Below are 25,518 nucleotides of genomic sequence, written 5' to 3'. Positions count from 1 at the left end.
ATAATAGTTCTGTAATGGGAATTTTGGAATGGCACAAGCTGCCCAGTCTTAAAGGATTCAAAACAATATTTCTAGAAACAATTTAACACACCACATTTTGCACAATCTTCACCCCTATCTTGAAAAGGACCATATTGAGAAATCCTTCATCCACCATGGGGCAGTTGTTGAACTATCATGAATATCACTGCAGGAGTCAAGGCAGTCCTAAGAGCTTTCCAGTGAGGGGCTTCCGTGGCCTGGACTGGCAATCTGTGGGTTCTGGCAAATGCCAGAGGGGCTGCTGCAAGGTCCCATAGCCTTGGTCCCAAATGCGTCTATTCCTGCGCTCCCCTGCGGCTGAACGCCGAAAAACGGAACGCAGGGGGGCGCAGGTAAAAACGCTCATGTGTAAGAGCCCTTAAGGTATGAGGATCCAAATTACGTAAAGATTCATTATCCGGAAAAAAACCCAGGTCCTCGGCATTCTCGATAACAGGTCTCATACCTGCACAGACGTCGATGGAAAGACAGCGCAAGCACTTCTTAGGAATGGTTCTTGGCAAGCTGCACAGATTTTTAAAGGACCAGTAATGCTGTAGCAAAAAAAAAAAATGAGCGAACATTGATGTTCATTATTCATTATGCTCATACATACAAAATACTGTCTTCAACAGAGATCTACAGCCTTTTATTTTTCCATAAATATGTATAGGACAACCCCTTTAAGTTCTATTTTCTATTCCAAGTGAACAGTTTATTTATTTTTGTAAAGGTTGGGCTTAATGTACAGCAATGCATTTACAATAATATTGTTTTTTCATCAAATATGTCATTAAAAGACAACATATGAAGATTAGTTCATTAAAATGTGATTAATCATATGCAGCAGAATGAGCTTTTATGTGTGATCACATTTGGTGTATAGGAGAAATGGAATAAAACCATTAACTGGGCCATATGTCTCTGCAGACTAGTCTTATACACAGTGGTTAATACTGCCTTCTTGCACTTGCAGAGTTGGGGTGCTGGGTACTGTATGTTGACACTATATGAATGAAAGATAATGATAATATGGTGTTTCATGAAGCACCTACTGTATTTGCTATATAAGTGTAGGATCCATCATCCAGAAATCTATTATCCAGAAAACTCTGAATTACAGGCCATCTCCCATAGACTCCATTTTAAGCAAATAATAGCAATTTTTAAAAGTGATTTCCTTTTTCTCTGTAATAATAAAACAGTACATTGTACTTGATAGTAACTAAAGCTGGCCATACACGATAAAAGCTGGGTCAGAAGCTTATCGGCCCGGGCGTGGGGCCCTCCGACAGCTTCCCCATCGATACCTGGCAGAAAGTCAGCCAGATGTCGATAGGGCAGGGTTAAAAATCCCATTGGATCGCGGCCGCATCTGTTCGTTGATGCTGTACCACGATCCAACCGCCCATATTGCCTACTGCATTATGATCCGATCGTTGATACCTCAATGTGGGCATATGGGGGAGAGATCTGCTTGTTTGGCGAAATCTCCAAACGAGTGGATCTCTATGTGTATGGACACTTTAAAGGAGAAAGAATTGCATTTTACACTTGGGGATGCCAAAAGTTAAGCACCCCCAAGTAAATACTTTTACGTACCTGACACCTCGGGCCAGCGCTCCTATCAGCAGAAAACTAGACCGGCACGGGGTTCTTCTAGCAAACACCATGGAGAGATCCTCTTCCTCCTCCTGTGCAGTAGAGTGGAAAGCCGAACTTTAAATAAAAAGTCGGCTATTTCGCTCTCCTGCACATGCGTCTGCCCCTGGAAATTTGAAAACCGATGAAGCAGAAAGAGGATCTCTCTGTGGTGCTCGCTAGAATAACCCCGGCCCGCTTCGGTTTTCTGCTGGTCGGAGCAGCAGCCCGGGGTGTCAGGTAGGTAAAAATAGCCACTTGGGGGTGCCTAACTTTTGGCCCCCAATTGTAAAATGTTATTTCTTCTCCTTTAAGCTGCATGGATCCATATGGATGGCAAACAATCCTATTGGGTTTATTTAATGTTTAAATCAGGAGTGTCCAACCCGCGGCTCGCAGGCCGCATGCAGCCTGGGATGGAGTTTGATGCGGCCCGGCTTGAAACACTCGGTTGCGCACAATGCCATCCAGGGATTCTCAACGCGAGGTGGTGCATACGATGAAGAAATCAACGCATCCAGACGTCGACCTCACCACCACCACGTCACGTCCTGCAGTGAGCAGCAGAGAGAGAAGGAGAGCTGGCGCGCAATGAAGAGAACTGGTGCTGCAGAAAACCAGAGGACTGTCGGCCTTATTCTGATGCTTCCTGGTTCCTGCTGGCACAGGTACAATATTTATGGCTGGCACAGGCTCATATTTGTGGGAAATTTGTATGGCTGGCACAGTTACAGATTTGGGCCAATTTTTATGGCTGGCTGCGTCGTCATTGTGTTGTCATTGTGGTTTTTGTCCACCTGTCGTCTTGTTAGAAATTTGATTTTTAGAAATCAAAAGTGTTATGTATTTCACGTGCGGCCCCAGAAAAATGTTCTTCTTCGAATGTGGCCCAGGGAAGCCAAAAGGTCGGACACCCCTGGTTTAAATGATTCTGCGCAGGGCCGCTCCGGCCATGAGGCAAGGTGACAATCTTGCCTCAGGCGGCACGGAGCGGCTAGTTACCAGGGGCGGCAAAAAGCCGCCTCTGGTAACTTTAAGAGCTGAATTTCCGTTTTTTAAAACGGAAATTCGGCTCTTCTAGCGCAGCGAGCGCAATAGCGCTCACTGCACTAGCGATGTGGCCCCTCCTCCACCCGCTCCGACGCTGGTCTTTAGAAGAGCGGAGCAGGAGGAGGGGCGGCATTGGGGCTGCTGCCTCAGGCGGCAGCAGACCCTGAAACGTGCCTGATTCTGCAGCAGACAAGGTATGGAGATCAAATTTACAGGAAGACCCCTTATCTGGAAAGCCACAGTCTCTATGCATTCTGGATAATAGATCCTATACTTAGCAGAACTGTACTTGGGGTAAACAAATGATACACAATTCCATTAAAAAAAACTGTTCCCATTTTCACTTTCTATTTATCATGGAGACACTATTTTCCTCCTTTATCCCCCATAGAAGAGAGAGGGAGGGAGGGGTCAGTGCGACTAGTGAAATGAGTTTGCAAGTGAAATGAAATGAGTGGTGGGAGGGGGACTGCTATCTGGCTGGGAGTGAATACACGAGTCTCAGGGAAGTTGTGAAGAATTAAAGGAGACAAGTCAAGACCGGCTGACACAGGGGAGTTACCACTTCTCTAAAGATCCTGCCTCATTCCAGGATACAAGTCAGTAAAGGCGCATCACATTCACCACTAGGAGACAAAACAGTCAAGGTCCCTCCAGAGAAAACACCATCTTTCTAGCACCGCATTAAAGCGCAAAAGCAGCACCTGTTCACCTGTTCCGCCTCTCTCCTCCGCTATGGAGGAACAGCCCAGCTCAGACAGACGCGTAAAGGCTCCGCGCAAAGCGGCAACTGAAACAGAATCTCCGCAGAGGCTGCGCTGCCAGAAACGAAGCGGCTCCTCCGCAAACACTATTGGCCTATCCGCTACCTCCGAAAGGCGCAACGAAAGGGAGAGGAACAGGGTGAAACTGGTCAATATGGGCTTTGCCAAACTAAGGCAACACGTGCCTCAAGCTCAGGGACCGAACAAGAAAATGAGCAAAGTGGAGACTCTGCGCTCAGCTGTGGAATATATCCGCGCACTTCAAGCGGTGCTGATAGAGAGGAGCGCGGGGGAGGGACAAAGAGCTGGTTCCGATGGACTCTCGCCTTGTGGCAGCAGCTGCTCAGTTGATTCTGGCTCCATGTCTTTATCACCTGGATCCTGCTCACCCTGTGCCTCCGAGGATAGTTCCAGGGAGGAGAGCAGCATCCCTGAGGCCGACTTCTTTCTAACGCTTCATGGATGGGGGATAACAAGGCTGACAGGTTGGTGCCAATTCACTGCATTCATTACAGGGACTGGGACACTGAAACACATTGATTTATTAGTTATTTCCACCTAAGAGTTCACATTTGTAGTTGCTACTGTATATGAAAGGTACAAAATAAAAATGGAATGCAGTGGGCTTAGATGTTCCCCTTTATAGCGGGAGACTTATATCCCCAGCACAGGGCAGGCTGCATAGGGTAAAGTACAGACATCTGTGTCAGGGGATGCTGGTAAGTTCCTTATTACTGACCTGTAAGGGTAGGGGCATACAGAGCTACTGGGGAGATAGTCCCCCAGCAACAAACCACTTCTTCTTCAGGCAACTAATCTCCCCGAATTGCCTCTCCGCAGCGCCGGATTTCTTCTCCGGCCGCCCCTAGGCCGCGCGGTCCGACCAGGCGGCCGCGCGGTCCTAGCGCCCGCCTTCCCAGCACGCCGGCGAAGAAACGCCCGCGCAGCTGGTGTAGATGAACGGGGACGCGAACGTCCCCATACTGCGGCTGGGCGGCATGCCGCCCCTATTTTTTGCCGCCCTAGGCCCGGGCCTATGCGGCCTTGCCGCAAGTCCGGGCCTGCCTCTCCGCTGGCTAGAATCGAAATCACCGGCGGGATGGCACTTGGAGCGATTTGTTTCCTCGTGAGGCAACTTTGGGCGACTTCGCCTGTGGGATGGCACTCGGAGCGCTTTGTTCTCGGAAGTCGCCAAAAGTTTTCTCGTGAGACAACTTCGGGAGACTTCTGAAAACGAAGCACTCCAAGTGCCATCCCACCGGCAATTTAGATTCTAGCCGGCGGGGAGGCAGTTCGGGGAGATTAGGTGACGGGAGAAGAAGCAATTTGTCGATGGGCGCCTAATTTCCCCCAGTAGCTTTGTGTGCCCCTGACACAAGGTCAGATTCGGGGAGATTAGTCGCCTGGCACTGGGAGCGCTTCGTTTTTTGAAGTCGCCCGAAGTTGCCTCACGAGAAAACTTTTGGTGACTTCGGAAAACAAATCGCTCCGAGTGCCATCCCACTGGCAATTTTCACTCTAGCCAGCGGGAAGGTAGGGGAAGGCAGTTCAGGGAGAATAGTCGCCCGAAGAAGAGGAGATTTGTCGCCAGGCGATTAATCTCCCCGAATCTGACCATGTGTCTCTGCCCTAAAGGAACAGTAACACCAAAAAATGGAATAGTTTTAAAGCAATATAAATATAATGAACTGTTTCTCTGTACTGGTACAACTGGGGTGTTGGCTTTAGAAAGACTATAGTTTATATTTTAAAAAATGCTGTGTAGTCATGGGGGCAGCCATTCAAGTCACAGGTTACATAGCAGATAACAGATGCAGTCTGCAGAATCCCATTGTATTCTATTAAAGAGCTTTATCTGTTATCTGCTAAGTAACCTGTGCCTTTTCTCCTTTTTTAGCTTGAATGGCTGCCCCCATGGCTACACAGCAGCTTGTTTAAATAAACTATAGTAGTGTTTATAAAGCAAACAAAACTTTTACCAATGCATAGCAGCAGTTCTTTATATTTGAGGTACTTTAAAATGATTTTCTTTTTTTGGTGTTACTTTTCCTTTAGGGTGGCGGCAGACGGGGAGATTAGTTACACAGGGACAAATCTACTCTACTGCGGTTGACTGATCTCCCCCAAATGCCTTCCCAAATGCGAATCGCTTCGGATTTGCGAAGTCGCCTGAAGTTTCCTCTTGAGGCAACTTGGGGCGACTTTGGATATCCGAAGCGATTTGTATGCCATCCCGCCGATGATTCATATTCTTGCCGACAGGAAGGAATTTGGGGGAGATTAGTAGCCCATAGTAGAGAAGATTGGTCCCTGGGCTACCACCCTTAAGGGTGAAGTTACACAGATCTACTAGTAGCAGCTACTTCTCACAGCTACAAAATAAATACTAGTGACATGGCTAGTGCCCTTTGCACTTAGTGAATTAGCCCTCAAAGGTGTCGTCCAGATCAGTAAATGAAATCCTAACTTTGAAAGAGATGTGCCAAACTCTCTCCAACCCATCAGCAGGTGTATTGCCCACCCACACACACACACACATTAGAAAGCCTATCTAGTGGGGCATAAACTACCATAGTTATTTTGTATTGGCATAAAGGCAAATGTTGCATGGTGTATCTTTGCCATAATGCAGCTGTTAGTTGTATGTAACACTCATGTCATCATTTACAGACAGGAGGTGATGGATGCTGTGTGTACAAAGGGACGGATTCTAGTATGGGTCACCCTATGAGAAGCTCTGTGCAAAACTCACACACACACAAGTGCTTTGCAATAAAAGGGATTATAGTGAGCTTCATGTGATGCACAACCTATACATGTATGTATGTATATGTATATTTTTATTTGTATAGCGCCCCTTGAGGGCAAAGCACTGTACAGCAGAGCAATAAATTAGTAGAAAAAACAAACGGGGTCATTGCAATATTTAAATAAAAATTACAAAGTACAAAAATACAATAGCCATAAATAGAACGTACAGTTACAATTAAGGGCAGATACACACATGGAGATTCGGGGAGATTAGTCGCCCAGTGACAAATTGCCTCTTCTTCGGGCGACTAATCTCCTCGCAATGCCTTCCCGTCGGCTAGAATCTAAATCACCGGTGGGATGGCACTCGGAGCGATTCGTTTTCCGAAGTCACCCAAAGTTTCCTTTTAAAGGAGAGGGAAACCCTAAAAATGAATAGGACTAACCATGCCATGTTTTATATAGTGAACTTATTGCACCAGCCTAAAGTTTCAGCTTGTCAATAGCAGCAATGATCCAGGACTTCAAACTTGTCACAGGGGGTCACCATCTTGGAAAGTGTCTGTGACACTCACATGCTCAGTGGGCTCTGAGCAGCTGTTGAGAAGCTAAGCTTAGGGCTCGTCACTAATTATCAAGCAGAAAATGAGGTTGGCCTGTAATATAAGCTGATGCTACAGGGCTGATTATTAAATTCTGATGCTAATTGCACTGGTTTCTGAGCTGCCATGTAGTAATTATCCGTATTAATTACTAATCAGCCTTATATTGTGACATTTATATTCTATGTGTACTTTATATTTTGAGTCGGTCCCTAAGCTCAGTGACAGCAGCACAGAGCATGTGCAGTGAATCAGTCGAAAGGAAAATGGGGAGCTACTGGGGCATCTTTGGAGACGCAGATCTTTACTGCTAAAAGACTGTGGTTACCCAAAACATAATGTACAACATTTCTAGCTTACTTCTTTAGTTTAACTTTCCTTGTCCTTTATGGTAACTTCGGAAGATGGCCGAGTGCTGGCGAGAAGGCAGTTCGAGGAGATTAGTTGCCCGAAGAAGAGGCGATTTGGCGCCGGGCGACTGAATCTCCCCGCATCTCCACGTGTTTGTCTGCCCTAAGTGTAATGTCAAGGAGACAAATGAATGAAGCTCTCTGCCCTGTAAAGCTTACAGTCTATGGGTAACTTACAGACACAGATTGGAGGGATATTAAGCTCTGTAGGTTACAGTGAGTGAAATTGTCATATAAGTGCCAGTTCCCAGTTCAGGTGGTGTGCTCCAAAAAGTTGTTCTTTGAATTTAGTTCTGAAGACATTGAGGGAGGATTCTATCCGGAGAAATTCAGGAATGGCATTCCAAATAAAAGGAGCAGCAAAACAGAAGGGTTTCATGCAGGAAACAGCAGTAGTAGTGGGGGTGCAACCAAGTGTTTGCTCTGAGAGGAGCTCTAACAGTTTCAGCAGTCAGAGCCAGCAGTGCAGGGAAAAGCAAGGGATAGACAGTTACTGCTTTGCTGTAACAATTACTACTATAAGAAAGATAAGCTACACAAATGTCCATAGTTCCTTGATTAGATAAATGATGGTAGCGGCCACTACACCCCAGCTGATAATTGTGAGGTCATTTGTCTGCCCAAAGAGGCTGTGGCTGTTGCAGAACCTCTAGTGAAGTGAAGCTGTCAAACACTGTTCTACTTGATGTGGCTCCAAGAAATGTAGGTAATTGACAAGTGTTGTTAAACAGAGGGATCTTTCCTGCACTGATGGGGGGGGCTTCCGCTTTCCACATTCCCTCTTGAGAAAATGAACTAGAAGGCTTTCCCGCCAAGCCATGGAACAATGAGGGCTGCTTAATAAGGCTGGTTCCAGGGCACATACAGATCTCCTGTCATGGGTCACTGGTTGACTTGGCTGCTTTAAAAATGCTCCAGTTCCCTTGTGTCCCCAGATTTCACAGTGTGGCTTCTTTTTCCCCTAACTATACATATTGTCCTCTTATTAACAGCACAAACAGAATATTTTATTGGTTACAGAACAGTTGGGAGTGTGTCTGTATATGTTTGCCAGTCTACAAAAGTCCTCCTAAAACACTCAGCTCTATCTGAAATAAATCTCACCCCATCCCTCAATAGGGAGAGTATTAGAGTAGAGCAGGGAGGGAATTTGGGAACTTTGGGCACCTGTAGTCCGGTTAACAATTTATGCGAACACTGAGCTAGAATGAAGCATTATGTTAATTTAGGATGCTCTGTAATATTGGCAGAATTTGCCACTTATGTTTAAAGGATCCCACTCATTCCTGGCGATGCCTTCCCAAAAGTACTTTGAAGGTCAAACATCTGGGCAACCAAGTTTGGCTAACAAGAGTTCCTGCATATTTAATTGGCACCCAATAAAAGTTCCTGTAGACTTAATTACCACCCAGTATGAGTTCATGTAGACTTATTTTCAACCTAATATAAGTTCCTATAAATTTACATGCCGCCCAGTACATGTTTATGTAGACTTCTTTGGCATCCAATATACATTCATGGAGACTTGCCACCCAATATATGTTCATATAGACTTCTTTGCCAACAATATATCAGACTTACCACCCAATACGAGTTCCAGTGTACTTGCTTTCCAATGTTTGTTTATGTAGACTTCTTTGGAAACCTCCTTTAGACTTGCCATCCAATATGTGTCCTGTAGACTTGCCACCCAATACGTGTTGAGTTCCTGTAGATCTGCCACCTAATACATGTCCATGTAGACTTTTTTGGCAACTAATATGCATTCCTGTCGACTTGCCGCCCAATATGAGTTCCTGTAGACTTATCCTATATGTGTCCTGTAGACTTGTAACCAAATATGAGTTCCTGTAGACTTACCGCCCAATATGAGTTCTTGTAGACTTGCCACCCAATATGTGTCCTGTAGACTTGCCAGCCAATATGTGTTCATGTAGACGTCTTTGCCAACAAATATGCATTCCTGTAGACTTGCCGCCCAATATTAGTTGCTGTAGACTTGCCACTCAATATGTGTTTATGTAGACACCCTTACCAATCAATGTGTGTTTCTTTAGACTTACCACCCAATATGGATTCCTATAGACTTATATTTCACCTAAATAATCTTGGGTGGCAAATAAATTCATGTAGACTTGTCAGCCAAAACTAAGTTCTTCCACTTGTTATTAATGAATGATTCTCTTTCTTACCCTACAGGTCATCATATAGGAACAGAAGATAAGGAGCAGACTGACTATTACAAGAACATATCTGAATGATCTGGAAATAAAATATAAAGTTATTTATACATGACCTCTAAAGTCCCGGTGGGGCAGGCAGCAACTTGTATTTATACTGATAAGGGTAAATTTATATTAGATCAGTATTTTATCCCTTTTTTATATGTTTTCAAATGGACAATGTGCTGAACACTGCGCTGAGCACTGCCCAAATCGTCATGGCTGCCTGAAACTGGAAGAGAACAAAACCAACGTCTAAAGAAGCTCTTTAGAGACAGATCCATTGTATGCTCAAATCTCTTCTTTAGTGTTATGGATATGAAAAGGCGCTGTTTGCTGATTGCCTTTATTTGCCGCAGGCAACAAAAAGAGTACTGAAGCTCATAGTCAGATTTACCCTGCTAATGGATCCATGAGTAAACAGACCCAAACGCAAAAAAGCAAGCCTTGAGACAGAGGGTGGATACGGCACACAAAACAATGTGCACAAAAAAAGCCTTTTATGTCTGGCTTAGTACCTTTCTCTGGCTGAAATGCACCAACCCTCGCTGTCAGATGGGCTTAATTCTATATTGTTGCATCATTACAACATGCAGCAGCATTAAGAAACTTCATAGGGGGGTGGGGACTTGTGACCTCTGAATTTTCTGCAGCCCCTGTGGAACTAAACTTACTTTCAGGTTTTTCAGGCTCTAGGCGATGGTGGCAGAAGCCACCTATAATTACGGATACTACACTTACCCAGCATGGTATAAAAACTGTATAGGTGCAATAACTTTTTTGTCAAGGGGAATGTGAAAGAATTCCTACTCATTTGAAATTTGCCATTGGAAGTCAAAGTGCTGTATTCAGCATGGGCACCCATTTTTGGGCCCCAAACACTGTTATTCCAACACCAATGGCTTAAATACATGCCCACAAGCTATACTGTACAGGGACCATTATTTATCTATGTTTTTGTGTTTATTTATGAATTAAAGCTGCCACACTAGTTCCTTAAATTTCATCTGTAGAATCCAGTGACCAAATCATAGACATACAGTAAATGTACAGGCACCATTGTTTTATACCCAGATAGGGAACACTGACAATACATGAGACAAAAGTGGGTGTACAGTTGTTGTTGGACCATATAACTTCCATTCAACAGAGGGATTTTGGGAGCTTAACAACTTCACCAGTTATAGCCTATTAAAATGTATATAATTTAGCCCTAAAAGGATACTCCCAAACTGCTCTTGTAATCCCCCATTTTCTACTCTTGCCAGAAATGTTCTTAGGGTTGAGAAATCGGGGAGCACACTGGAGGTCTCCATGCTGATTGCAGAATCCAGTTAATCGACTCCTCCATCAATATGGAACAGGTCTGGACTGGGAGTCAAAATGGGTCCTGGCATTTCAAGTACACAGAGGCCCAACCAGCCCCCCACCAGCCCACTACAGAGGCCCAACCAGTCCCCCACCAGCCCACTAAATACTGACTGTCTATGGCAACTTCCCGCAGCCCCTCTGGCATTTGCCAGAACTCACAGATTACCAGTCCGGGCCTAAGACGGAAGCCCCTCACTGGAAAGCTCTTAGGACTGCCTTGACTCCTGCAATGATATTCATGATAGTTCTTCTATATCCAATAAACTACCTCTAATCATATCCCTATACATTATATGACTGTGGATACTGGGGTATGGCTTCAGGGCTTCTTGGACTGTACTGCTTTTTTCCTGCTGGTTAGATAATTAAATAGATATTAATAATAGTGCATGTTATATAAAATCTGTGACTGCAGTGAAATCTGCACCAGAGGGTGCCCCTCCAAACAAGTCAAACAAGCAGCTAAAGGAAACACAAAGGACCCACCAGGAGTCTATAGGGTCAAGTATAAGTGTCCAGTCTAATGGATGAGGGTTTCATTCCAGAAGTTCATAAACCTACCTGAGTTATTTCAACAAATTGCTCCATGAAACACATCATTAGTGCTTTAATGGCTCACAAGCAGTCAACCTTAGCGGATGTGTCAATGTCCCGGATACTCTCCCAGGAACTGAGCAATTTCCCCACTGCTTAAATACTTAAGCGCTATATCCATAAAACCAGCTTTGCCTCGGAATATGCCCAGATTCTTCTGCCTTTTCATCATGATCTAAGAACTGCCAGTGAATGTGCCTTTCCTCCATAAATGAGTTGCTGAAATGGGGCCACGCTGCACCCCACCATGTATCCACGTGGAATGATAACCAAACGGAACTGTACAGTTATTTATTTGTAGATAAACTGTTTTCATACACAGAGTGTTTTTCAGAAACTGTTATTTTTCTAATTAAAAAAACTTAAAACTATGTCGTATAAGGTGATTCTTTTTTTTTTTTTTACTCTAACAGATCTTTAGGAGAAACAGGAAAAATGGAAGAATTCTTTTCACTGATTGCACTGACACTCCATTCTGCATTTGGGGGGATTATAAAGCATGACAGGGGCAGATATATACAGCACGTGGCACAATAGAAACCCTTTGCATGCTGGAGGGAGGTTAGCACTACATAGACAGGTATTGTCCCACTCTCCCTCCTCTTTCTCCCCCCACTGGGAAAGTGAATGGTACTTAAAGTACCACCCTCGCCTACACTATGCTCAAGCAAGAAAGACCTTTTATTCAATTAGAACAAAATAAAGGCTATTAGTTGCATAATACAATATATGGGGGTGGGGATATTTCACAGAAGAATTAAATCAGTGGTTGGGTAGGGGTATTGGAGGGCAGCTCACAGATGGGAGGGGCTCCCATATGTGGAATATAACTCACTATTCAGCTGATACTAATGGTCCTGACTTTAAGGGGTTGGTCACCTTTAAATAAACTTTTAGTATGATGTAGAGAGTGATGTTCTCAGACAATTTGCAATTGCTTTTCACTTTTTAAAATTTGTGGTTTTTCAGTTATTTAGCTTTTTATTCAGAAGCTCTCCAGTTTGCAATTTCAGCAATCTGGTTGCTAGGGTCCCCTAGCAACCATGCAGTGATTTGAATAAGAGACTGGAATATGAATACAAACATGAGTACAGTGTACTAAAAAGATACAAAAACTATACATTTGTAGCTTTACAGAGCATTTGTTTTAGATGGTATCAGTGCCCCCCCATTTATAAGCTGGAAACAGTCAGAAAAAGGCAAATAATTTAAAAGCTATAAAATTTAAGGCCAATTGAAAAGTTGCTTAAAATGAGCCATTCTATAACAAACTGAAAGTTAACTTAAAGGTGAACCACCCCTTTAAGTTAGGCTTAAATATAGAAACTCACTAGTAATGTGCGGGCCGGGCTGATATCTGCGGGTCGGACGGGATCAAGCCAACCTCGCACCCCCCCTTACACTAGCGGCTTCCGGCTTCAGCTTTTATAGCCGCGCGCCTGCTGCCCTGCCCCTTTTGTGACATCATCGGCAGGGCAAGTCTAAAATAAAGGAACCCGGAAGTCAGGCTCGGGCAGGCGCGGGTGGAGGGAGGGCATGTTCGGGTGGAGGGAGGGCAGGTTCGGGTGCACATCACTAGAACTCACGTCTCAATATGGATGCAGACAGAGAAATGTACAGACCCCTTTTGTTTAAACCTTATTTAAGTTAAACTGGGGAATATTTATCAGTATTCATCAGGACACAGGTTAATATTAGCTACCAACCTTGCCACTCCAGTAGCCTACTCAGTGGCAGAACTACCGGGGGAGCAGGGAATTCGAGCGGGCCAGGGCCCGCACCCCCTCAGGGCCCCCCGGCAGCCTGCGCTCCACTCAAAATGTGGGCCGTATGGAGGGGGCGGGGCCCGGCTGCGCGTCACGCACCAGGGCCCGCCCCCTCTTCTGAGCCTACTGGCTTGTGTATTTAGTCAAAAAGTTGGCCAGCCCAACCCCATCTAGATATCTATCAGGCAGGTTTAAAAGTTCTACTGTTAACTGCATTGGCCAGTTGATGGGGTCCCCTTAAACTGGTCTTCATAGGGCCCTATTTTAAGTCACCTTGTGCTGCCAGATATCAAGCTGATCCAATTTGGCCAAAAGGTTGGTGGATAATAGGTAGCAATCTACAAACTGATGGGGTCCTTGTTCCGAAAGGAGCTTTTAAACCTGTCCAATAGACAACTGCCTGATTTTAGCAAGATGTCTGTTGGATAGGTTCCGGATAGGGTTGCCACCTTGCCGGTATTTTACCTGCTTGGCCGGTAAAAATGATGGCTGATCCCAAAGTTATTAATAGGTAAAAAAGATAAATATATAGGAAGGCCAGGATTTTTTTTCGGAAAAAACCCTAGTTCCGGAAGGGGCACATACATTTATATGGCCAGCTTCCAGAGCATTAACCTTGGTCTAGGGATGTGTGGGTCGGGACCCACACCGTGCCCAACTTCCGGTTCCCTAGACCCTAACCCCCCCTCGCTCAGCCCCCGCCCACCCGTGCCCGACTTCCGGGGATGTGCGGGTCATGAAAAATCCGACCCGCACCCGACCCTAACCCGCCCTCCCTCAGCCCGCGCTCGCCCGTACCCAACTTCCTATTATAGACTCACACCAGCCCCGCTGATGACGTCACAAAAGAAGTCTAGAAGAAGAATTCTAGAAAAACGGAAGTCAGAAGCCGGCAGTGCAAATGGGGTTGCGCCACCCACAAATGGGGGTGTGAGGTCAGCCCGAACCTGCCTGACCTGCGGGCAAACCCGCGGGTATCGGGTCGGCCCACACATCACTACTTGAGTCTCCTGATGGTTTTGGAAACCAGAGCTGGGCCAACCCGGCCAGGCGCCCTAGGCAACCTGGCCGGCCATGGCACCTGCTTAGTGTGTGCTTGATTGCTCATGCACAAAATTGCGCTCCAGCATCCATGCGCGAAACTTCGATAGAGTGTGCATGCGCAGAAGCGCAGTTATGCAAAAACTACCAGCACCAGTTGGGGAGAGACGGAACCAGACATGGGGTAGACGACACAGTAGGTAGGTTCCTGGCGCCCACCCAGCTTTCCGCCCTAGGCACGTGCCTACTCTGCCTACCCCTAATTCCGGCCCTGTTGGAAGGAAACAACTCCCTGTATTCTTCAACATATTATCCAGAAAACAAGCACAATTATAGTCCAGCAGCATCTGCTCAGCCAAGGACAGGTAACTGCAAAACTGCAGTAATTCTAGTAGAGTAGGATGGTGATTTACATTGTCCAGTTCCATTCTCATAGGCTTGTCCCAACTTGCAAAGCGTCTGTAGGCTCAGCACAAGAATGTTCTTTTAATTTTGCCTTTGCACTACCTGCTTGCACTCTCCTAACCCTTTTTAAGTTTGATATATTGGTCATAAACTGGATAAACTTACTCTAAAAACCAACCTCACCCCCCGGGGTGTATCACATTCACATTTTCCTGCACGCAAACGGCTAAGGGAAGGGGGGGGGATTAAACCACTCTTGGAAAGTGCATTAGAATTGAACAGAATGAGCCACAAACATTCAGTTTATGAAACCAACAAACACAGTCACCAATACATGCGACCATTCTAAGTGGAAGGAGATATTCACTGTATATGCACCTGGGGTATAAATATATGCATTTGTGAGATAAGAGGCACTTAAAGTGGAATATGATAGCTACTTACTGTATAAATACATAAGGGGAATACACGGGGAAACTTTGGGCAGCTTTGGAAAACAAATCATGCTGAGGCAGTTCGGGGAGATTAGTCGCCCCGAAGAAGAGGAGATTTGTCGACCGTACATTGATCTAAATAAGGGACTGGAATATGAATAGGAGAAGCCTGAATAGAAAGATGAGCAATAAAAAGTAACAAAAACAATAAATGTGTAGCCTTACAGAACATTTGTTTTTTTGATGGGGGCAGAAACTCCCATTTGAAAGCTCCCCGGTGGGTCCCCAAGGCTCCAGTCTGACCCTGCGCAATAGCGCCAAATTATTGCGGGAGACAAAATCTCCCCGTTGGACATTGCCCCATATGTTTTTTTTAATTGCCACTTTCCTTGTTGTCAGGAAACTAACTAATTGTCATTAACTGCATACCAAAGCCAATTTGTTTTATAAATGCCAGTTAAGAATGTTTTTTTGTGCTTTAAGTAGTATAAGTAGCCACCGGGCACTGCCGCCAAGGGGTGTATCTCATATAAATCCAGCCGTAGCCACATGCATTTAAAGCGTTTAAGTAGATGAAGAGCAGGATATCCTCCAAAATTCCATCTCAAGCTAGTCTGTGGCTCAGTAAAATGCCTAAAATTCATGTTAGTGCCATTCCTGTTAAACGTAGCCATCATAGAAATTATTTGCCCTTTAAATAGCACCACCTGCTGGTAATAGATATATTTCCCTTTCATTTTTCCATGTGTTGTACCCAGTGGTAAGAGCTGCAGAAGGGGTTGGGGAGGGACCTATTATACAGTAGGCCCCATGGACCTGGACAACTAACCCCCAGGCTCCCTTCGTGACCAGGGGGTGTTGTATGGTGCTTACACCACTGGTTGTACCATCTGCTGAATTAACACAACCTGCATATGTTAGGGGTCTTCTGATTGAGGTCACACATGTGAGATAAACTAACTGAAAGAAAGAGCAAAATCCCAGATTTCATCTAAGATAAATGAGAAATTTCACAGAATTCGGTGATTAGGCCTTGGGTAATAATTGCACTTTCCAACACAAAGCGCATTCACTTCTGCAGTGGATATAGATTAGCAGCCTAAGGAAAACCTGCACAGACATGGAGGGGCCGTGAGAAGAAACATATAGATGCTAAAAAGTTTGTAACCGGAGGCAAATAGTAATTCATGCAAATGAGTGAAGGATTCTGTTTATATTAATCAGGCAGTAATTAATAAAAGGACCCCAAACCTTTTTACATGTGAGGCACTTTGAAATGTAAAAAAGAGTTGGGGAGCAACACACACACGAAAAATCTTCCTGAGGTACCAAATAAGGAGAGAGTTGGGGAGCAACACAAGGTGCTGAGGTGCCAAATAAGAGTTGTGATTGGCTATTGGTAGCCCCTATGTGGACTGGCAGCCTACAGGAGACTCTGGCAGTACATCTGGTTTTTATGCAACTAAAACTTGCCTCAAGCCTAGAATTCAAAAATAAGCACCTGCTTTGAGACCAATGAGAACAACATACAAGGGATGGGCAACATGTTGCTCAGTCATGAGCCACTGGTTATGGCTCCCTGTCCTAGAATGTTGTTTCATGTTGAACCACTGGAGGCTTTTGGAGTTAAGTGTCAGGAATAATCCAAATAATCATTCTCTACTTTTACATTCCTCACATCTTTCACCTCCAACCTTGTTAGGCCAGGTGCTAGCAATCTAAAGATGGATGCTTGCTCTTTGGGTTCTCTATCTCTGAACACCCTGCTGGTTGTTTCCTGTAGTCTCTATTTTTCTGCTTGATTTCTGAATTCTTTGCCTCATTCCTGAGTTCCTACCTGGTCTCTGTGCTCTTGTCTTGGTTCCTGTGTTCCTGACTTCTGTGTATGTATCCTGTGTTTTCCTGTGGATTACCTGATTCTGATTTATGGCCTGTTTATTGCTTTTGCCTCCAGCCTGCTCTGATCTTGGTCGGCACATTGGTCTCTCACCACCTTTATGTTGGATCTTTTCACTGTTCCTCCCTCCAACATGAGCTTTTACTTTCTCCAAAACACATTTTCTTCGGCACACCACATACTTTCTTTCCATAGGGTGCATTCAACTCCTCCAGCTACTTCCAAGCCAATTTTTTATACAAGAATTCCCATAGGGAGGAAGCACACCAGACACTTGGCTTTGCCTTTTAGAACATTTTATTCCAGCAGAGTTGGCACAAGCTTTCGGGGTCAACCGCTTCCTCAGGTCAACCCCTTTCTCAGGATTGCACCTGAGGAAGGGGTTGACCCCGAAAGCTTGTGCCAACTCTGCTGGAATAAAATGTTCTAAAAGGCAAAGCAAAGTGTCTGGTGTGCTTCCTCCCTATGGGAATTCTTTTACTTTCTCCCTTGTCTACACACTGTTCATGGCATTATTTACGGGTGTTACTCAACATAAAGGCTCAAATCCAGCTGTACTCAACTGACATACCCTGACTGTACCCAAATTAGACATGCCTCACTACTAGGGTTACCATCGCTCTGGTTTACACCAGTCTTGTTTTTACAAAGACTGTCCAGTTTAATACTCCCGATCTGGATTTCATAAATCTGATATCTGAACAAGACTCTGCCTTAATTGATGTAATTTTAGCCATTCACAATCCTACGTCATTGCCCTGCCCCTGACACCACTTGTTCTGCCCCCCTGTTCGCAGTGTCCAACATTCAAAGGCGCCAACCCTAATTATTATCCGTAAAACTAAATATATTTTAGAAATCATTCAAGGAAGAAGTAGGATGATTTAGAGGACCTGAAACATGGGCATGTGAGTGGTTGGGTAAGTGGGTAAATGTGCTGGCAACTAGATTGGGTAGGCAATGGGAAATGGAAGGGATAACAAGGAGGCAATGGCCCAACTGCATCAACTCACTTATGTGGTTCTTGCCTGATGGAATTTTCGAATCTGCCTAATAGATATCTGCTTGATTTTCAACCAGATACCTGTGAATCAGTTCATTGAAAGTGCCCAATACATGGCTCAATAAGCTACTGATCCAGTCTGGAGGGACCAAATAGGAAGCGGCGTATTCCCTATATTTAATTCCTCTCTCATCCCTTTTGCTTTTGTAAAAGACCAGCCAGAAGCTCAATAAGGATGAGATTTCCCCAATAGATATTCTTGGAACTATTGAAGACCGGCTGATAATCCTATGATTCCCAATTGTATGTATGTCTGTATATTTTTATTTGTAAAGCGCTTCTTGAGGGCAAAGCACTGTACAACAAAACAATAAATTAGTAGTTGTTTGAGCAACGGGAACCAAAAGAAATTCCAATATTTACTGGGTCAAATTAACCCACAGAGTTCATGACATTCCTCGGATCCTATAGATATGCAGCAGGTCTGGACTGAGAATCTAAATAGGCCCTTGTATTTCAAATACACAGTGGTCCAAACAGCCTCCCACAGGCCCAATAATATGACAACTCTGTAATTTGCCAGAATCTACAGATTACCAATCGGGGTATAATATGCAGAGATAATCTACTATAATGGTTCTCTCCTGTATTGTACATTTGTGCCCAGTACATACAACACCTCTCCCTGTCTCCCACTCACCTCCCTCTCAATCCTAATGTTACGCCTGCCTGTGAGCAATGAGTATCGGTATGTGTTCTCTGTGTGCCCCACTCTAAACGTCGGCAAGTCGGAACCTGCGGACATTCAAAACATTCCTCAGGTATTACTCCAATGTGTATTATTAGCACCAGGGGCAAGACTCTATGCCTGGCTGTCCCCTCGGTCTCAGAGCAATAACAGATGAGAAGGATTGTTTGATAACATCTTGTAGAGAGATAGCTGTGAAGTGGTTTAGGGTGTTAATGCACTTCTAACCTATGCAGCGCCCCAGGGAGAGCATAACTCTAAAGCGCACTAAAAATAGACAGCTCCTATGCACTGACATTCATAAATAATCATGTGTTTGCTCCCTGAGCCCACAACATTTGGTGTAGGTGAGTTGATTCCGTGGAACAGTTCATGACCGCCGTTATCTGGGAGACAAGGAAGCAATGTGTTTGGCTCAAGGTCAGATGCTTGTGATTGCTGACACACAAGCTTTGTACACATTGCAAACTCAATCCCACGGCCCAAACAAATAGTGTGGCTTCTCTAAATATAGAAGAACAACAAAGGGCTTTATTTACACGAACAAATATCAGCCCTCATTCATTAAGCCCCATTGTACTGGTGACTCAAGTGTATCCATTCTATTTGCACAAAGGGAAAACATATCTATATTGCAGTGCAGTGTTTTGTACATACAGTATATTCATTATAGCATCAGGGCAGCCATAAGTGTTTTAAAGTAATGAAAATATCATGTAGTGTTGCCCTGCACTGGTAAAACTGATATGTTTCTTCAGAAACACTACTATAGTTCATATAAACAAGCGGCTGTGTAGCAATGGTGGAAATTGCAAAAATACTATATGGCACATCTATCTGCTGTGTAACTTGAGCCTTTTCTCCTTTGATTGACTGCCCCCATTGCTACACAGCAGCTTATTTATATAAACAATAGTAGTGTTTCTGAAGCAAACACACCAGTTTTACCAGTGCAGGGCAACACTGCATAATATTTTTATTACTTTAAAACAATTTCATTTTTTGATGTTACTGTTCCTTTAACCTTATTATCTATCTATCAATCTATCTATCTATCTATCTATCTATCTATCTATCTATCTATCTATCTATCTATCATTTACTCTATCTATCATTTACTCTATCTATCTGTCTGTCTGTCTATCTATCATCTATCATTTACTCTATCTATCATTTACTCTATCGATCGATCGATCGATCTATCTATCTATCTATCTATCTATCTTTACAGTATCTATCTATCTATCTATCATCTATCGATCGATCGATCGATCGATCTATCTATCTATCTATCTATCTATCTATCTATCTATCTATCTATCTATCTATCTATCTATCTATCTATCTATCTATCTATCAATCATTTACTCTATCTATCTATCTATCTATCTATCTATCTATCTATCTATCTATCTATCTATCATCTATCTATCTATCTATCTATCTATCTATCTATCTATCTATCTATCTATCTATCTATCTATCTATCTTTCACCTATTCATTATGCATCCATTCATCTATCCATCTATCTATAATCCAGTAAGTGGTGCACTTCTAAAACTTGGACAATATATAAATATACCTGTATATAAAAATAGGTATAGAGTGCAAATAAATATTCTCTCTCTCTCTCTCTCCCTCTCTCTCTCTCTCTCTCTCTCTCTCTATAGTTACACACTGCATAAAACCATATGAAGTGCACAGTGGTGCCAGGAAGATCATATCAAATAATTATATACAGAAGACAAATCTGTTACTCCCCGCAGGCACAGAGGCAGCATTACAGCTCTCGTTATCTTCTTGATTTCCTTGGTGCCAGATGAGACGCGGCTGCTGGTCAGCTGATATATATACGATACACATGATCTATCACTTTGTGCTCAGGCACAAAACTTCCCACCTTCAATTGGATTTTGCAAAGCAGTGAGAAGCAAAAAAGAACTAAAAACTGTATAATGAAAGAAATCACTGTAAGAAACTTTCCCATAAACAGTACGTTCATTAAAAATATTCACTGTTGCTTGTAATTGCTATTGAATGCAATGCCTGCATGGCTCTTTATATTCTCTGCATTGCTGGTTCTGACTCTTGATACAATGTAGCAGACCAATGTGAATGGCAAGGTAGACACAAGCCCTGCTTTCAATTTTGATTACATTTATAACTCTAAAGCACTGTTATTCTTCAGTCTCATCTCATGTCATTCTCAGCAAAGAAATGTCTTACTTTAGTGATTCCTTCATGTTCCCCTTGCAAAAGCCAAAACAAAGTTCTTGACCTTTAACACGTTGCGGAGTGCTGGTTATTAGTGTGGAAAGTGAGGTGCAGGTGCTGTCCCTGTGTAGTTGAACAGGTGTTTCACTGGCAATTGCACCTGCATGGAACCCAATGGAGATGTTTTCAGAATATACAATGAGTTTATATAACACAATCCTTTATTAACCAGCCATTGGGGAAACATGGAGGAAAGGAAATGCTCATTATAAATAGTATTTTCTACTGGGCATCATATGATGAGAGTATTCACATGCAACAATGCAATGTGGAATCTTAATCTGCCCCGCCTCCTCAGCCCAGGGACCCAATCAGGGGTGGACAGTCAGGGGCCCATGGTAGAGAGTGGGCCTGAGTGATGCAAAGGTGCAATTTGCAGGTTGTGGAGTAGGTGGGGACGGGAGTGAATGGATTGTGGGAGTACTTTGCTTGGCAGATCAGGACCAAGCAGGACATTTTGAAGGGTATTTATTTTGCAGCAGACATGCAAGATCACCCGCACTTTATTGAAGTCAAACTAATTTATTCTCTTCCTAGGGGTGTATTTTCGGGAGCCTGGATCCCCCGCGATAAATTGTGCACCTTGTGGACCGATCTGTCATGGGCCAAGGAAGCTGATCCCCAATACTCCTGTAGTAACACCAGTGCCTCTTTCACCCAGTCACCCACAGTAACAGGATAATACTTACTTTTCCCACTGTGCTCAGGCAAATTGGGGCTGTGACAGTTGGAGCCAAGATGCACTGGGATCAGTTACAGTCTGGGTTGGCATTTATACATTCTACTTAGGTTGTAGGGCCCACTGCCCAGGTGGATGGTGGTATAACATTTGCGGCACCCTGGGAATGGGAATGCTCTGTTAAGCAGTAGGGTGCCCCATGGTTTCTGATGACGGTGTGCCACACAACAATATGGTAACTGCATCCATTTTTTGCAAGTCACAATACATAACAGCATGGGATGATAGCTCTTTGTTGCTCATGTAAATAATGAGAAAATACACAAGTAGCTGGCATCAGCAATGTACTAGTATGTGTGCACTGGAAGATTGCACAAGAGCTGCCACTCACAGGCCCGGATTTCTAAATTGGCCACCCCTAGGCCAGTGGGTCCTAGCGTGTGTGATTAGCTGTTGCACCGAGCTAATGTTGGCCTACCAGAATATCGGAGGGTCTCATAGTGGGCCCCAGCTCAGGAGCACTTCCATCACTGATCCTTATTTCTACCATGGGCCTGTTTACCATTTGCCACTCTCTCTATTTAATTGCTTTGGTCCCAAGGCGTCAGATTCTCTGATAAGCCCTAGTAGACCCAACCCACCAGTACTAATAGCTTAACTGGCACCCTAATTTTGGGACTTATTGGTATTTATACTTTTTTATATATATATATATAAGGGCAGAGACACGCTCAGATTCAGGTCGCCCAAAGTTTCCTTGTAAGGCAACTTTGGAAAACGAAGCGCTCCGAGTGCCATTTAGATTCTAGCCGGCAGGATGCAGTCGCCCCAAACCTGAGCGTGTGTCTCTGCTCTAAACGTGCCTTAACCCCCAGTCCATACAGAGAGTGGTGCAGGTTATGGCCCCCTCACACTGTGCCAAAGGATTCCATTATATACCCTGTGAAGATGAAAGCCGGCACATAATTCATTGGTTCTGGGTGATATGTGTGTAAATAAATTTGCCCCAAGCCAAAAGAAGATTGACTAAAATCCATTCCAGATTCACGGACCTCGAGGCAGAATTCCTTGGCGTGCACACGGGCCCTAGGGCCAAAGCTAAATCTCTGTATTGGTATCAGTGCAATTTCACTTGACATGTGATTGGTTTGGGAGGATTTCTCTCAGTTAATGACAGCATCACGTTATTTAATTAGCTTGAACTGCGCTGCTTCTCTGAGAGCATGCAGGGAGCAGGACCACTGAATTTCAAGCCTTACATCTGCCACCTAAAACCTGCCAAATTGCTTCTTAAATCAATGGGAGTGGTCCAGGGATCAGTTTTGAGTTGTTTGCAGCCTTCCTGACATTCAGAGAAAAAAAACCTCAAAATATCGTTTTTTAAATTCTAATCAAATTCGATTTTAATTTGATTCAAGTTTTGAGTTTTAAAAATTAGATTTTTTAAATAGACTGGTCGCATTTCGCGTTTATGGGAGTTTTAAGAAACTCAACTGAATTCGAAATTTGACCCTTGATAAATGTGCCTCCCCGTGCAATAATTCATCCATATATATCAATATTTAACCTCATCTGCTGCTTCTCCGCCAATTCTGCAATTGGGTCCAACTTTTTAGCAATATAGCTTAGCGTTATTTGCAATTATAAACACTAAAATATGGCCACCACTGTACTGTCCTGTTTGTCTCGTCCGACTGCCCTTATGAAACACCAAGAAGTGGAGTAGTGACCAACCAATGTAATGTTTTCTACCAGGATCACGATTATCTGTCTCAATGTCCTTCCAACTTGACGTACACAGCCAGATAGTTGGAATCAGACAAACTGCCTTCCATAATTTAGAGCATCTTCAAAACCAGCTACAATGAGAGATGGTGCCTAACCTCAAATTTGGGCCCAATTAAAATATTTTATTCAAATCAGCTCAGTGAGCCAGGTATCAGCTTTCCCTTCGGAACCCTCTGCACTTCTAAAATTCTCTCTCATTTCTTGGCCATGGTTTCCCCCAAACCTTCTCTTCTTCCCTGGCCCACAGCCTATACCTCTCTGATCACATATTATATAAACCATTCTTTTGAGAATGTTAATGCCCCCTAAGCTTAGCTTCTAACGGCAGCCCTGAGCACACTGAGCATGTGCAGTGCCGCTGACACTCAGAAGATGGCCCCACAAGATCCAAGGATAGGGAGCTCCTATGGACAACTTTGAAGTAGTAGGAATGCACTGATTCCACTATTTTGAGATTCCGCCAATTCCCTAATTGAATCCAAACTCTAATTTGCATATGCAAATTGGGATTAGGAAGAGCTAAAGAGATTTTTTTTAACTTCCTTGTTTGCATGAAAAAAAGTCACTTGATTTTAAATATTCGCATTCGGTTTAGCCAGACACTTGGATTTGGCCAAATCCAGAACCATAGATGGCCATAGATGTAAAGATTTTTAAAAGATCCGAGACCACAATTATCTTGAAATGATTGTACATATTGTCCATCAACTAAAAAGACCATTTCAGGCGATATTGCCAGCAAAACAAAGGGGAGCTGCCTGCTTGGCCCTGCAAACATAGATAAATTGCACTGGGACCGACAAAGATTTTTTAACCTGGCCGATCAATTTCCTGACAGATGTCGGCCGAAAAATCATAAGATGTACGATCGTTCGAATCCCACTAACCGCACGATAATTTCGAAGGATTGGTCGGACTTCTCTAAAATCGTTAAGAAAAATCTTTGCGTCTATGGGGACCATTACTCTAATTTTCATATTCAAATTAAAGATAAGAAGGGCTACAGAGAATGTTTGTTTTTTTTACTTCTTTGTTTGTGTGACATAGTCATGTGATTTTAATGATTTGTTTTGGCCAGGCACTTGGATTCAGCTGAATATGAATCCTGCTGAAAAAGCCAGAATTCTGGCCGAATCCGGGATTTTGTGCGTCCCTACTTTGAAGACATGGATCATTCGTGTTATTAGTGGGCTGGTACAGCAAGTTCAGACATAATTTTTTATCATATTCTTTTTAAGGGATACTGTCATGGGAATTTTTTTTTCAAAATGCATCAGTTAATAGTGCTGCTCCTGCAGAATTTTGCACTGAAATTTGTTTCTCAAAAGAGCAAACAGATTTTTTTATATTTAATTTTGAAATCTGACATGGGGCTAGACATATTGTCAGTTTCCCAGCTTCCCCCAGTCATATGACTTTTGCTCTGATAAACTTCAATCACTCTTTATTGCTGTACTGCAAGTTGGAGTGATATCGCCCCCTCCCTTTCCCCCCAGCAGCCAACCAAAAGAACAATGGGAAGGTAACCAGATAACAGCTCCCTAACACAAGATAACAGCTGCCTGGTAGATCTAAGAACAACACTCAATAGTAAAATCCAGGTCCCACTGCGACACATTCAGTTACATTGAGAAGGAGAAACAACAGCCTGCCAGAAAGCAGTTCCATCCTAAAGTGCTGGCTCTTTCTGAAAGCACATGACCAGGCAAAATGACCTGAGATGCACCTACACACAAATATTACAACTAAACAGAAATACACTTGTTGGTTCAGGAATGACATTTTATATTGTAGAGTGAATGGTTTGCAGTGTAAACAGTGTAATTTAGAAATAAAAATCACGAAAAAAAAAATCCCCTCTCCTCTCTTACAAGCTACATTTCCCATTCCCGAAACAGCACCAGTAGCTTTCTTGCTCTGATCTGATCCCTCCTGTCCCTTCTTCCCCAGGATATCACGATAGATATAAAATTGACCCCTGAGAGGCACAATGACTAGTCTTTAATCTGAAATCAACCCCATTGACTCGTGATCATTGTGCTGGGGGGTGTAGTTC

The 25,518-nt window shown here is 43.7% G+C and overlaps 1 protein-coding gene across 1 annotated transcript; it reads left to right on the top strand.

Annotated features, from left to right (window-relative positions):
- Positions 1-3,325: 3,325 nt before the first annotated feature.
- ascl2.L (achaete-scute family bHLH transcription factor 2 L homeolog) lies at positions 3,326-9,551 on the top strand. The gene is given in 2 exon segments (NM_001085656.1): positions 3,326-3,961; positions 9,439-9,551. Coding segments are annotated over 2 exon segments (576 nt in total). The 5' UTR covers positions 3,326-3,447; the 3' UTR covers positions 9,501-9,551.
- The last annotated feature ends 15,967 nt before the right edge of the window (positions 9,552-25,518 follow it).

Source organism: Xenopus laevis, chromosome 7L (assembly GCF_017654675.1).
Source record: "Xenopus laevis strain J_2021 chromosome 7L, Xenopus_laevis_v10.1, whole genome shotgun sequence".
NCBI lineage: Eukaryota > Metazoa > Chordata > Amphibia > Anura > Pipidae > Xenopus > Xenopus laevis.
The sequence above is the reverse complement of the archived record's forward strand: the minus strand, read 5'-3'. Positions and strand labels throughout refer to the sequence as shown.